The following is a 16,216-nucleotide window of genomic DNA, read 5'->3' as shown; positions in this document are numbered from 1 at the left end:
TCTATGAAAAATGGTGACGTAATGAAAATAAAAACCTCAGGACACTTTTTTTCTCCTATTAGGATAGAAAGAGCTCGTGATTCTGAGTAAAAAGAAATAACATAAAAAATCCCAAATTTAAAACAAAAAGTGTAGGGGACAACAAAAAAAAACGCCCAGGTACTTTTTATTGTAAGTTTGTTGTTTAAATTAATTAAAAAGGTACTATAAAATAAAAGATGAACGATGAATTACTAAGACAATTAGTTAGACAACCTATTACAAGGTGATGGCGTAAATGTACTAGGAGGACTAATGACTATACATATAAATGGCCTCGTAGCCTAGTGGGTTAGTGAAGTGACCTTGCCTACTAACCAGGAGAGCCCGAGTTCGAATCCTGGTAGGTATTTAATTGTGTGTTTATCACAAATATTTCATCCTGATCTATGGATATTTTCTTGGTACAAAAGCACTGACTTAATATAAAAGAAATAGACACACAAAGCAGAACAAAAACGTCAAGAAATGTGGATCCCAATGACGTTTCGCACCATTTGCATTGATGATAAAAACGCTTACGTAAATTTTGAGTCAAGATAAATGTTTCTTACAGAAAAGAGCTTAATGTCGTCGTAAGCATTAAGTGTCAAATTTGCAAACATAAGTACCAACACTGTTAAAAAAATTAGTCCGATGGCACTAAACGTAACGTATTTACGTCAAACAACGTCAAACGAGAATAATGAACTAATGGAGTCACTTTGGTACACTTTAATAAGTATTACTGTACAGGAAAATATTAAAATTGAAGTAATAAATAAAACAAATTTAATTTAATCGGGAGCTCAAATAAAATTAATTCGTGGTTCAAATTCAAACAAATTACATTTAATTCGTAAGTATACGTCTTTAAATACTAATTTCCTTGAAATAAATTCTACTTATTAAATAACTGTGTATTTAAGATCTACATTTACTCATAGCACGGGTGCACGGGGACATTTAGATACTGATTGGATTTTTTTTATAAAGTCTACCTATACTTTATAAAAAAAAATCCTGTAGTTGTCACTGTGTTCCGACAGGTTTAGCATTTACAGTTAGTCGATATAAGCCCTTATTGGTGGTGTATATGTCGGAAACAGGGAAATGGGCCAAACACACAAGTGCCGTTTTGCCTTGTTTAAAACTGCATCACCCCTATCTCTTGCTATAATTAAATAGCAGTCCACTTTGCACGTCGCATAGGTTTTCTTGGAAATCTTCAATTTAAACATAATATTATTTCTTATGAATTCCATATAAAAATATAAAAAAATATTGACCTCACATCGACTCAATAGAATTTTGTTCCTTGACATCCCTTCTTTGGTACTAACAAATTAATTTATTCAAAACCATAAAATTACCACCAGATTACATAAATTATGTAATGCTATCCAAAGAACTAACCGAAAGAAATACATTCCATCCTTTTTCCTTGTTTTATCATTGTTATTTTTACATATTTTAACGGCACATTTCGTAATTGTTGACAACTTCACATTTGAGCGTTTCAAACAAGACTAAACGAAAAAGTAATGCATGATCTGTTTTGACATCACTTTTGTGGGGCCATTTTTGGCGGCTGATTGGGTATCCAGTTCTTTATACTATATCAATGTACAAAAGTAAGGTATTTATTTAACGCATCATTGCGATATAAATAACTGTAATGTAGACATACGGCCATATTCGAACTTTAAGATACGTCAAATACTAGAGATTGAAACGATATGGAATGGATATGTCAGTGTCAAACAAGTGTCAAAAGTGACGCGTTTGTTTGAAGAAACGTCACTTTTGACACTTGTTTGACACTGACATATCCATTCCATATCGTTTCAATCTCTAGTATTTGACGTATCTTAAAGTTCAAATATGGCCGATAGTCTCCCAAAAATTCCACAGGGATAATTTGCTGGAAAACTTCTGAATCCTAATTTTGCGTGGTCGTGAATTTAAAAACTAATTCATTTAGGTAACTTAAGACAATTACGTAGTTACTAAGTAAATGTAGATAGATTGAAAAGGATTACTTGATTAGTTAACGGCCAGACATTCCACGCTAAGCATTTCGACCGCTGCTTTCAAATCTCCATAGTTTTTTAGCATTAGAAAAACGTTAAACAATCTTGACATGTCTTTTTATTGAAAAATCCTTTTTTTTAAATCAGTAACTATTACTTATGATCGTATATGATTTAATATAATTGTTACATATTTGCCGTGACTTATTTTTCGAAAGTCTTTTTAAATAAAAAGACACATCAAGAACGCGTAGTCTTTTTCTAATGCTAAAAAAAACGAACTATCGCGCGCCATAACTCTGCTAACATAATCTACTGAACGTCTCAATCAGAAATTATCGTCAAATATTGCACCAACGTATTATGTAGGTACTGCTATTAAGTAGCTGCTATGTACACACCACAATGGCACAAGAAACACGCAGACATTCACATGACAATCAAATCTGGGCGATTTTATATGTTACGTGTGTAATGGCTCTATTGAGGCGAATCGGTAAAAAGGGCTCTGAGATGTCACACAATTGGACTAAGGCAAAATCATTTTTTTTAATATTTTCTCCATATAGGATTTGATTTTAGTAACAATGCCATTGGGACAATATGGCGTGATTATCACTGTGACATGTGGCACAAAAATAAAATTTCTTGACTGTTTATACATTAGTACCCCTGCATTTAAAACTAGACATTAGTTATTTATTTAGCTTTACATATTCAGCCCTTAAAACTGGCATGAATATATTTAACTACTTATTCCACCACACCTCAGAAGGCAGCAAGCCCTGTTAAACGAAGCCACCAAAATTTCTAATAACCCCGAACTGCCAGCGTATTCTGAATTCATGCATCCTCCCAGACAACGCCTAAAATCTCGCCACCCGCCCTACAGAACGGCACAGGAGCTAATGAAGGACAACTTCAACATCGGAGATAAATGGACGGAGGAATGGAATTCCAACCTGCCTACAGCCTGCAGCGACTATAATCCCACTGAAAGACCCAAAGGTTTCTCGACCCCAAGACGGGAATGGTGCCAGCTTAATAGACTTCGCACAGGGCACGGTCGATCTGGCGATTTCATATTTAAGTGTGGGTGGAAAAACTCACGGGAATGCGATTGCGGAGCGCCTATACAATCTATCCACCATATAATTCACGACTGCCCAAAACGAATGTACCCTGGTGACCCTCTGGACTTAATAGCGTTTAGTGATAACGCAGCCCAGTGGATGAAGAACCTAAACATTAATTTGTAAATAAAATTGTAGAACGACTCATAATGGCATACGAATAAATAAAACTACTTATATCTAGGGACTAAAAATATTTAACTTAATCGTTCTATCATATCAGGCTGTATTTCTGGACATACACATAAGTTGGATTTCAATATAAATTGCAAATAACGCAAACAAACAAACCTTCATTAAATCATAAATTCATAATCTTATCAACAGTTTATATATACTTACATAAATATTTAACTAATAGGTATCAAATTTATATTTAAAGTCCATTCTAAGAAGTCAGTCACATTTGTTATTTGTACCTATTTTTATTTGAACCCCACTTTTTTTCATGCCAGCTCTGGTAGGTAGTATATAATTAGATTATCTGCTAAATTTGCAAACCACAAAACAACTTTTTTCAACATTTTCATTTAAGTCCACACTAATGACAACGAGAGACTTATCCCACGTATTTATTTTGAAACGTTCTTGCTTAAACCAGAAAAAAACTTGCTGTTTTCCGTGAAAAACTCAAATTCATGCCAAGTTTTCGTAAATTACAGCTCTTGTGTGCAAACAGCAACATTGTTCAGGTTCATAGACATATTTTTCGCATATAAACAATTCAATTCATCTATTACAATAAGCACTTAAACTAACGAATGATAGGAGAAAAACTTGTACTTAAGCCAATACTCTTAGTACTGAAAACAAAGACTAACAAAATTGCCAAGTTTGTGAGCTTACTGTGCAGTCGGGTTCTGTACAGTCTTAAGAGTATAGCTTTTGCAATTAAATTAAAATATATACATATAATGGAGCTTAGTAACAATTGGCGACTAAGTAGGTTAAAGCTGCACAAATTGTTGCTGAAAACGTGTTTGCTAATTTCACCGAGCTTAATGAACTTCGAGTAAATCGTTAATAACTTGCCTGAGAATTTTCACTAAGCTAACAGGAAACAGCCCGCTTCCCGGAGTCTTAAGATTTAGTATCTAAATTGTTTATTTTCTTGGTAATAGGGCCTTAAAAGTTAAACTTTATTAGGTTGGTACCTAATGACGTTTTGGGTATGTTGATTCGTATACATTGCTATCACAGAACATATTGCTATAGTTCGATATATTTTCATTTACGCGTTTTAACTTCGCCGGTGAAGAATGTAGTGTTACATTAAATTGCAAATGTATGTGCAATGTGCAATAAAGTTATATCAATTAGATTATTGAACGTATGTATAATAAATATAATAATAGAGAGCATCAATTGCAAACTTGGAAATCTATAATTTTACTGATTTTATAACTGGTTTATACATTATTATTAACACTTCATATTTTAATTTCACCAAAATTTCAAATTCGCTAGTTTGCTAAGGGTGCGACTATTAAATGTCTTAAATTCAATAATTTAAGAAACCTTACTGCATTGCATTATGCGAAAAAAATATAAGAGTAAAAAAACTCATGATGTGGAAAATATTTGTCCTTACACACTGGCCGTGTAATGAAAACCAACCAACGGTACCCTAACAAGGAATTTATTAATGACTCCAACTGCTCCCGTGTAAGCCCACCTGGTAGGGCTGCGCAGGCGCTGATTCCCAAACCACTGTAAATTGACCTCTGAGATCCTTAGAAGTTGTGCAGGTTTAAAGAGCTCTTACATTTGCCTTTTCGGGAAATAATTCGCCCTCGTTTGGTATACGATAGGAATGACATAACAGCTAAAAGATAATACCACTGTCATTATACGAAAACCTACATTCGCGCTACAACCGCGAACCCACAATGTTGCATCCATTTCGCAGATTCAGTTGGTTGAGTTGAATTTTAGTTGAGTTGATTGAATTTCAATTGTTTTCGGTTGCGATAAAGTTAAGTTGGTTGGTTTTAGTGTTTTAAGACTGTGTGTTGTTATGGACTAACATAATGTGGAGATTGGTTTTCGGTGAGTTTATCAAATATTGTGTTTTTCTGTATGGAGCACAAGAAATTAATGTTTACTTAAATGTAACGTGTTTTGTGTCAATGACATTTAAGCTTTGTCATTTTGTAAATTCTAATTACTTAATGACAAAAAGACATAACGAAACCTATACTTTCTGGCATTAGGCCAATTATTATAATACAGACATTGGGACTCAAGCTCTGGACGTTCTGGCACTAGAACAATCCATAATAATATTATAAATGCGAAAGTGTGTCTGTCTGTCTGTTACCTCTTCACGCTTAAACCGCTGAACCGATTTAGTTTTAATTTGGTATGGAGATAGTTTGAGTCCCGGGGAAGGACATAGGGTAGTTTTTATCCCAGAAATCACCCTTTAAGGAGGAGAAAAGGGGGGTGGAAGTTTGTAAGGGAAATCGATAAAAAGCAGATTGAGTAAAAATAAGCTACCCAAATTACTAACTCCACGCAGACAAACTCGCGGGCAAAAGCTAGTATAATTATAAGCTCCTAAAGGGTAGGTAAGTAGCCTTAGCAAGAACTCTGTAAATACTAAATAATTAAAACTCGCCAGCCGAGTAAAGCTCGATGAAAGCATAGAGAAATAATTAAGTAAGCACTCCATACATAGATATAAACTAGGGATGTACCGACTAGTCGCCGACTAGTCGGGAAAGCCGACTATCCGGCCACATTTGTAGTCGGCGATTAGTCGGCGACTAGTCGGCAAAAAAGGCCGATTAGTCGGCCTATTATTAATTACAGAAAGCAGGACATAAATAAAATAAAAAGCCAATATTAATCAAATGTTACATGTCCATTCTACTCTAATACGTATTTAGGGTACAAAATGTGCTTGTGTTCATATTCAATTCAAATATAAGTAATTATGTAGGTGTATCGTCGCAGTAGCACGGAACATCTGTCAGTTGATATTGAAAGCGCGACAACGCAAGGAGCAAAAAAAAAGTTTTTCTAATGCATCCGAACTTGAATAAAGCTACTACAGTTGCCATACGAATGTAATCTTTATCGGAAAGTAACGATTATGAACTTGTGGCCGACTAGCCGACTAGTCGGCCGACTAATCGGCCATCCGAGCGCCGATTAGTCGGCTAGTCGGCCAAAACCATAGTTGGTACATCACTAATATAAACCCATTTAAGTTTAAAGCGAGCTTTACTAAAACTTATATGTAATGAGATTTAAGCTTAATAAGTATTCAGTTTTAACCGAGTTTCAAACTTATTTTTCTTAGTAATAATACCTACGTTATATCATACATTCCATACTTTTCTTTTTTATCACGGAGCAATGGTGTTTCCGACATTTGAGGCGTGCGCGAAGCCGAAGCCAACACGTAGGTGCCCTTTTGACTCTTTATTACCACTCTAAGCTTACTTTTTATTCTATGATGAAAGAGAAAGATAAACAGACCTCAATAAAATGTAGAACTACTTGCATCCGCAAAGTTGCAAGTCCCTTTGACGTCAAGTATAAAAACCCAGCTTCAATAATTCCGTGGACTTCGTCAGAGAACTGAGAACTCCGGTAGTTTCAACATAACGTCGCAATCCTCTCAACTCCATCTGAACTAGATAAAGGAATATGTGACTTATCTGATAATACATAAAGTTCAAATCTCGTAATTCCGTTCGAAGGAGATAAGAGGTTTTTTACTTTAGACGACGATAAATAACTTCGTCGCCTTTTGATTGACTTTGCAGCGACTAACTTAGTTTCTTGAGAATAAAAACTGGGGGACAGTATTCGATACAAACAATACCTACAAGTACCTAGGTATTATATTGGAATCTCATTGATTTGTCTGCCGCCTTTTCTCTGAATGTGAATGGAATTGTGTGTGAGTGTGATGTAGTGTAAGAATTACATTTGGATTAGATTAAAACGCATAGTGGTGATAAAATCTAGGCCCTTGGAAGCTCGAAGTTGAACTTTAGTTTTCAGTAGTCTTATAACAGTAATTACTTTTTACTTTATTTGCAACTAGCGACCCGCCCCGGCTTCGCACGGGTTAACAAATTATAGATAAACCTTCCTCTTGAATCACTCTATCTATTAAAAAAAACCGCATCAAAATCCGTTGCGCAGTTTTAAACCGATCGACTGATCAAATAACGCAATGTAATGAAACTCGCATGCGAGTTCTCGCACCGTCTAAATGAGCCCTAATTTGGGAACTGGATGAGGCTTGTGCCGATTGCTGTTGTTTAAAGGTGACATACGGATAGCAACAGCAATTGCAGTTCAATCAATCATGGCGGCTCACACATTTATCGTCTTCAATGGCGCAAATATAAAGTTTTAAGACCCTTTTCAACAGAACGACACATATGTATATATTGACCTTCCGGTGTGTAACACCCACGGTGTCGTTGACACAAAAATCCCAAAAACACAAGCACCATAAAAACCAAATCAAGACCCCATTAACCTCGTGTCATCACACCTCGCCTAAAACTAGTCCATATCGTTACCTAAGCTAGAAATTCACTTTCTACGCTAACATGATGGAACAAGACGTTTGTCATTGTAATTTATGCGTGACTTATGAAATCGCTGGTGATGACGAATATTAATGAGGATATATGGATGATGTGACCGTTAAAGGTGATACTAATTATTATAGCGTCCAAAATGCGTAGGTGTCAACAAATAGATTAAGAAAGCTCGTAAATACAACGGCATTATTATAGATAAGATAAGGAATAGTACCTAATACCTAAGTAGGTACCTACTTTCCGTAAGAGCTGTCTTAAAAAAATTGGGCCATTATGGAAATAAAAGCTTTACACTAGAAAGAGAAGAGTCATGGAACGTATCGGGTCCCATACATTCCACGACTCTTCTCTTTCCAAACAAACTCTACTTACATGGATTTGACGCAATAAAGTTTTACACAAACTTGGAGTCCGTCTAGGCACAGACAACATATAAATTACTTTATGATCTAGGCTAACTTAATATTTGGACCGACTTGAAAATAACAAAGTGAGAGAGTGCCATTATAAAGGCTCGGAAAAACGCCCGTCATTTTTAACCGACTTCCAAATCTCAAAGAAGGAGGTTATCAATTCGGTTGTATGTTTTTTTTTATTTTTTTTTTATTTTTTTATTTTTTTTTTATGTTTGTTACTCCATATCTCCGTCATTACTGGACCGATTTTGAAAATTCTTTTTTTGATTGTATGTATATGCATACAGATTGGTCCCGTTTTGGTCAAAACCCAGTTCTGATGATGGGATCCATGAGGAATCGAGGGAACTCCTCAAATCTTAAAGGCATACATATAGTGATTTTTGTGTTTTTATCAACAAATCAAGCATATACATTCAGAAACGTGACATTTGATGAAGTGGAACTGCTGATGATGATCAGAACAGAACTCTTCAACGACGCATAGTTCACGTTTGGCGATTTGTCCTCTTCGTTATGTTTGTTAAGCAAGTTAAGTTTTTAAGCCACATTTTTGTCAAGCTCGAGTTCTGATGATGGGATCCATGAGGAATCGAGGGAACTCCTCAAATCTTAAAGGCGTGCGTATAGAGATTTTTGTATTTTCATCAGAAAATCAAGCATTTTTAATAAAAACTGTCGCATTTGATGAAATGGAACTGCTGATGATGATCAGAACAGAACTCTTCAACGACCCATAGTTCACGTTTGGCGATTTGTCCTCTTCGTTATGTTTGTTAAGCAAGTTTAGTTTTTAAGCCACATTTCTGTCAAGCTCGAGTTCTGATGATGAGATCCATAAGGAATCGAGGGAACTCCTCAAATCTTAAAGGCATACATATAGTGATTGTTGTGTTTTAATCAACAAATTAAGCATATACATTTAAAAAGTAACATTTGAGGAAGTGTAACTGCTGATGATGACCAGAACGAAACTCTTTAACGACGCATAGCTCGCGTTTGGCGATTTTTCCTTTTCGTTATGTTTGTTAAGCAAGTTAGGTTTTTAAGCCATATTTATGTCAAGCTCAAGTTCTGAACATGGGATCCATGAGAAATCGAGGGAACTCCTCAAATCTTAAAGGCACACGTATAGAATTTTCTGTATTTTCATCATAAAATAAAGCATTAACATTAAAAACTGTCGCATTTGATGAACTGGAACTGCTGATGATGATCAGAACAGAACTCTTCAACGACGCATAGTACATGTTTGGTGATTTCGAATTTCGACTTTGACTTGGACTGGGACCCGGACTCGGATCCAGATCCGGCCTCGTACCCGGATCCGGTTCGGACCCGGACCCGGACCTGGACTCGGACTCGGACCTGGACTAGACCCGGACTCGGACACAGACCTTGACCCGGAAAACCACTATGATACCTAAACTAAACAAACTACTATGATTACCTACCATAAAATGTAGGTATAAAGTATGATGAGGCCAAACCCCTCCCGCTCAAACCCCCGTACACCGCACCGCATGCGCCGTTAAGTGGGTTAGGTTAGGTTTGAACTGCTATCCTCACAGAACCGAACAAAAGTGGGTTAGGTTAGGTTAGAACTGCGAGCCTTACAGAAACGAAATGCTACTAGAAAAGTGGGTGGTTTTACCTCCTTTTCTACATAGCGCACCATCTACAATAATCTTTCACCGGGCCGCATAGAAGTCGGTTTTTTTTTCTTAAAAATTATGAAAACATTGCCCTGTTCCGTCTTCCAATGTTAACGTTTAAAATATGTCGCAATGACATCCGTAGACCGTAAACAAACATTTTCGACTCGTAAATGGATACTAAATTATTATTTGTTTTCAAAATGACAGGCGTTTTTCCAAGCCTTGGCCATTATAAACGTCATATTTTTATACAAAATTTCACATTAATGATGACATTACCAAGCCGTGTCTTTGTAAATTCCGCGCAGAGTTAACTTAGTCCGAATCTAACAATATTCAAATCACTCCCACCTTGTCTAATTATAATTATACTAATTATAGCAACAATGACGTTGTCGAACCTATCCTATGGAGTAAGACAATTCATACCGCACATTGCCCGACTATTGACTCGGTTTTTGTACGATTGCTCCCAACGCCGCAAAAAGTATGGGAACCCGGCTCGGTTGAGATTGCGACATTTGTTACTCTGTGGTGGAAAATGCGCGGCGGGTGTCACGTGATGTCGATTTGGTTTCGAAAAAATGAGATCAAAACGTTTATTTATTTTGTACTTATCTACCTTTTCCCCTTCTACCCTCTACCCCTTCTTACCTTTAAACGAGCAGTTCTTGTATATTTATTTATAAATATTATTTATTTATTTAAACGAGCAATTCTTCTATATTTATTTATATATATATATATATATATATATATATATTCATCTATATATACTTATAACGATTTAGATGAAATTTGCTTACGGGGGGTTTCAGGAGCGAATAATCAATCTAGGTATCTCTAGGAAAATGCGCATTTTTTAGTTTTTATACTTTTTATGTGTTTTCCGAGCAAAGCTCGGTCTTCCAGATATTGAGTATTAATCATATCATCAGCCGTGAAAGTACATGGCGATTTTATAAATGAAAAAAATCACTGATAAAACTTCTCCATGCAATAAGCAACTCACGGTACATTTTCAAGCTAGCGTGTTCGAAATAAGTTAGATCGCTATTGGGTAGGTAGACCACAATTCAAACTCGCAGCACGTGTAGATTGCATATTCAATGCAAATGCGACAAAATATCGGGAATACACAAAAACAATTGCATAGTAAATAAAGTTAACGTCCCTAGCTGTGCTCGGCTTGACATGCTAATGCCCAATTAATGACTCATACTTTGAAATCCTGATTTATTTATTTATTCGTTTTGAGGAATTACATTAAAATTTAGTATAATTAATTATTAAATAATATATGTACAATTAATGATTAATTAATAATTGAAAGTTAATTTTACTTCTTCTTCTTCTTCTCTCAATACACAACAACTTTTTACCAAAAAATCAATTATCATAAGAAAAGATATCCTTTCTAGTGTTCCGTACATAACTTTGTTTTGTATGATACACTCTAGCTAGTGGTTAAAATTTGCAAGATTCTAAACTTAAATGTATTAAGAATTTGCCAATTTTTTAAATGGGTTATAATTTATTCACAGGCTGAATTGTTACCAGACATTTCTAAATTAAAATGTTCAAGTAGTTGCATATTAGTTCAAAACGTATTATTTCCCATTTCAGTATGCTTGTTATCCTGGGCGGGCGGGCAGAGCGGGCGCGCGCCGCGGCAGGACCACCACGGGCGAGGCTGGGACATCCGACTCGCCGTCCCAGGCAAGCCGGGAAACGACTACCCCACGCTCGCCAACATCCCAAGAACGACCTTCTCTTGCGCTGGTAGACAACCAGGTAAGATCTAATATGTTTTTGGTGGTAACCACGCGTAAAATATTACGATTAAGGCCTTGGAATCTCTAGCGAAAAACATGAATAAACTTCCCTCCTTTCAGACATTCACAGATTATGTCTGGATGTAAAATAAAAAGAATATCAATGGGGTATTTGACTACTAGTCAAATTAGTTTCTTTTTTAGAACTGTCAAAACGATTTTGCTACTAGCATGTGTACCATCACTAAAATGCAATGTGACGTCATAATCAAATTACCTACTCTTTATAGTTTTATACGGGTTTTAAAATAAAAATTGTGTATAAAAATTACTGCTGGCTACGTTTCTATATTAATCTTTTGGTGCTTTATTTCATGCATGGTGTAAAATAATTTATTTTAAATACAGTCAAATACCCTACCTATTTAACATTAGGGGTGTTGTGTTGCAGGTTACTATGCGGATCTGGAGACAAACTGCCAAGCCTTCAGAGTGTGCACCGCGGGATCCACCTACGGCTTCCAATCCTTCCTCTGCCCCAACGGTACTCTGTTCAACCAAGCCGTCTTCGTCTGCGACTGGTGGATGAACGTTAAATGCGAAGCTTCACAGAATTTTTTCAACAACAACGAGAAATTCGGAAACCTGAAGCTTGGGCCGCAACTTATGAAAGATATCAAGAAGATGATTACACATCCCATGAGAAATCCTATAGACAAAGGTGTCATGAAAGGCAATCTTGTTGTTATGCAAGACTATAAGCCACCTTCCGGACAATTATTCCCCAACAGTGCCCTAATAGCAAGCGCAGATAGAACTCCTAGTAATGTCTTCGTACCACCAAAAATCACACAGCAACACTTCGGACAAAGCAACTTTATTAGAGACACGTCTTTCGCTTTTTCAACACCGAGTCCCTCGTACATACCGTTTGATGTGCAACCGACGCAGGCAGATGCGGAAGTATTCCAGCGGCAGCGGCAAAATGGACAACAGTGGCAAAATGGGCAACAGTGGCAAAGCGGCCAACAGTTTCAAAACGGCCAACAGTGGCAAAACGGCCAACAGTTTCAAAATGGCCAACAGTGGCAAAACGGCCAACAGTGGCAAAACGGCCAACAGTGGCAAAATAACGGACAAAACTCACAATCTGGAAATCAGTTCGGTCGTCTCGTACAACCTACTAGTAGTACCAATAACAATGTTAACACGATTCGTCAAAATCAATTAAGTCAGACTCAACTAAACCCAGCACCGACAACTTATAACCCACAGAATTTCAACAATCAAAGAATACAGGGTAACAGACAAAATGCACAATACACAGCCAATAAAACTCCCGTACAGTGGAACAGTGGAAAACAAGCTGAATTTGGAGTTTCTTTAACAAACCAACAATTCAATCACAACTCAAATCAAGCAAGTCAACAACAAAACTTAGGGTTCCCAAAATTCTCAAGCGACATTAAAGGTCCAGTGGGCAATAAAGCCAAAGAGAATCTGGTAAGTAACAATGATATACCATCTACTGTCATAACAAAAACAATAACTGTTAATCGAATTATTCAAGAACCCAAGACAGGCCAACCTAAATCTCGAGTAGTGTTCAAAACTTGGATTGTTAAACCCTCTAAAGCTGCTAAATTAGTTGCAGAACCTACTGCGTACACATATAGTCGTCCTACTCCGCCAATTAGTGAACGACAAGTAGAAGCAAGCACTCCTTATGTTTATAATAGACCAACCACCCCACCACCGCCTCCACCCTCACCACCACCAGCAAAAATTATCTCAGAACCTGACGAATCTTATGTTTACAATAGACCCACAGTAGCGGCTAAGGTAGTATCAGAGCTAGACGAACCGTATGTTTATAATAAACCAACAGTGGCTGCTAAGGTAAGGTCAAATGTTAGACAGCTTCCTCGAGTAACAGAAGCAGAAGAGCCTTATGTTTACAACAGGCCGACACCTGCAGTTAAAATAGTATCAACGGTTAGACAAGTTCCTCGCGCGTACCTTCCTCCAACTACACCAGCTCCAACAGTAGCTAGATTATACCAACCACCGACTACAGTAGAACCAACCAAACCCTCCCGTCTTTACTTGACTCCGACTACGTTAAATCCACTAGAAAGAATATACTTACCGCCATCTCAACCTGCACCTTTTAGACAATACTTAACACCCAATACAGATATACAAAGTCCTTTCTCTCAAAATGAAAAACTTATTGCCGCTCCGACCTCACCTTCGCCCGTCTATGTTGCTCCAACTAAAGAGATTTCTACTCAACCATCTTTCACCCTCACTAAGCACTCCCGTATTAACGCAAACCATAACAACTTGACATTTGCAGATATACTAACTAAAGAAAAACTTGATATAACAGTTAATGACATAGTTAAAGACACCAGTAAAATCCTTAAATCTGCTTCTAATGAACAGTTTGGTCGACTCACCCAAGATTTGAATTCAGTTGACTATCCTGAAGAGAATGCCTATTTACCGCCAGATTCCAATCCATCGAGTAAAGAGAGTCTAACTCCATCAACCTTACCAGATACAGCAAAAAGTTCTCGTCTGAACCAAGCTCCATCAAAAGACTTAGAACCTCCACTAGAAACTCCCAAAGATATTAAAAATACTAACCAGCTCTCTAATCTACCTTTTTTTAAACAACCCACCAACACAATCGAACGAACAGTCTCTTTGAAAATTTCTATTCCAGAAAACGTAGCGTCGTACCTTTTTAAAAATACTAATGAGAGTGACTTGGATAGATTAGAGATACTCAACACGGGAAGCAGCAATTATTTAGTCCTCACTAACCAACTCGCCACAAGTACCACTCCTACTTTCATTCCAATCGGTAAACTGATAGCAGATAAAAATTCATCTCTTTCAAATTCACAGGCACTGGTGTTCTCTTTACTGGCTAATTCTATCAATGTGGCCAAAGAATACAGCAACATCGCACAACAAAACGTACTACCAGCAACATCCACACAACCACAGTTCCAGAACGTCAACGAAGAGGAGCTAGCTCGCATCACTAACCAAATATCACAACTCACGTCATCTCAGTACTCTGGCAATAATCAAAATGGCAATCTTGGCAATGCAAAAATTGTATCCACTTCTCAAACTACCACATCAAATTCCGGAACTGAACACACACAAACGCAATTCACAAACAACTTAGTACAAAACAGTGGAAAGAGCGGACAGTTAAACGTAACACCACAACAAAGCGGCAGTTTTTACTCATCACAATTCCAATTTGGAAATGGATTTGGACCAATGGTTTCTAATGCTAATCAGAACCAAGTATATAGCGGTCAACTATACCAGCTCCCGGTTCCACAAGTAACTGAGCAGGTCTACAACAAGGGAAGTCCAGCGAAGCTTATTCAAGCCGACAATGTTAACAATTTTGCATCTGAAGCTGAACACCTCCAGACCAATCAACAATCAAATGCAAAAAATAACATTAACCAATCTAAACAGTCCAGTGCAGATGTTGAAATAGTTCAATCACACAGTTTACCCGTACCAAGCCCGGCAAAGTTGCAGGTCGCACCTGAAGAAGCAAATTTCAACAGCCAAGAATCTTCACAAGCTTTCATTAACAACTTTTTAAATAGCGAAGGAATATCGGCTCAAGTTCAAGATAATATTATCGGGACAATACCGCATCCTTTAGAGAAAAATAAATTTGTGACGTACAAAAAAGATCAATCGTACTCTTTTTACACGAGGTTGGATGGCAATGATTTAGACCAACCAACCGCGAGTAGCCGAAATCCACAACTGAACGCAGGGAGTCAGCAGAATGCTAAACTAACACAGGCAGATGAAGATATTTTCCAATTAATCCCGTCTGTCGGCTACCAACTGGAGGATGAAAAAGAGCAAGAGAAAATACTCAACGCTTTTAATATTAACGAATTCGGAAGTCCTAAATCAGAAAACAACAACAATAACGAAGGGTATATACTTCCAACCCCTACTAATCGCAGAAGTGATGTCCTTACCACTAATGTAGATTTTTCTGTGACCCATCCTTTTGCCAAGCAACTTCTCGTTCAAAGAAGACCTAATGCTATTTATGATGGGCCTTCGTCATACTCAGCTCCTCAAGGATCAATAGGCTTTCTAGATACGAGTCAACGGATTTTGCAGAACCAAAATTTAAATGCTAGGTTAGAACAGTTTGATATTGTAAGTAGTAACGGCAATGGATATCCTCCAAATTCTCAAAGACAGTTTGGATACTAATAAGTTACATTCCTACCATGACGCGTTCTTGCCAAAATAATATATTCCTGGAAGATTAATATCGTTTGCTCGGTGTGGACGAATTAAAATTATAAAAAAATTACGACGAATTAAAAGACTTCTTTAGTATAATAGTAGGATAAGTATACATGTAAATATGAGAAGTAAATTATAACGATATAGATGTATGTTGTTAGTTTAATACGACGAAAATTGACGAAATGTCAAATAATAGTTATTGTTTTAAATACTTAAGTAAATCTAAAGAACTTTAATAAATATTAAAAATATTGTTGTTTCAATCATTTTCCTTTTAGTAATTCCGTACCTA

At 36.8% G+C, this 16,216-nt stretch overlaps 1 protein-coding gene across 2 annotated transcripts; it reads left to right on the top strand.

Annotated features, from left to right (window-relative positions):
• Positions 1 to 5,035: 5,035 nt before the first annotated feature.
• LOC134655010 (putative uncharacterized protein DDB_G0285119) lies at positions 5,036 to 15,912 on the top strand. Of its 2 annotated transcripts, XM_063510469.1 has the most exons (4): positions 5,039 to 5,233; positions 11,456 to 11,623; positions 12,056 to 13,107; positions 14,521 to 15,912. In XM_063510469.1, exons 1-4 carry the CDS (start codon positions 5,215 to 5,217, stop codon positions 15,883 to 15,885), a joined length of 2,604 nt encoding a protein of 867 aa, XP_063366539.1. In that variant the 5' UTR covers positions 5,039 to 5,214; the 3' UTR covers positions 15,886 to 15,912. The 2 variants fall into 2 exon arrangements, with proteins under 2 accessions (XP_063366538.1, XP_063366539.1); XM_063510468.1 differs by having other exon boundaries at positions 5,036 to 5,233; positions 12,056 to 15,912.
• The last annotated feature ends 304 nt before the right edge of the window (positions 15,913 to 16,216 follow it).

The sequence above is a fragment of the Cydia amplana genome, chromosome 16 (assembly GCF_948474715.1).
Source record: "Cydia amplana chromosome 16, ilCydAmpl1.1, whole genome shotgun sequence".
NCBI classification, from domain to species: Eukaryota; Metazoa; Arthropoda; class Insecta; order Lepidoptera; family Tortricidae; genus Cydia; species Cydia amplana.
This window is presented reverse-complemented; position numbering and strand designations above follow the sequence as displayed.

Coding starts and splice junctions, on each gene's coding strand:
- LOC134655010 (XM_063510468.1), top strand. Junction 11,624..12,055: donor TTGCGCTGGTAGACAACCAG/GTAAGATCTAAT, acceptor GTTGTGTTGCAG/GTTACTATGCGGATCTGGAG.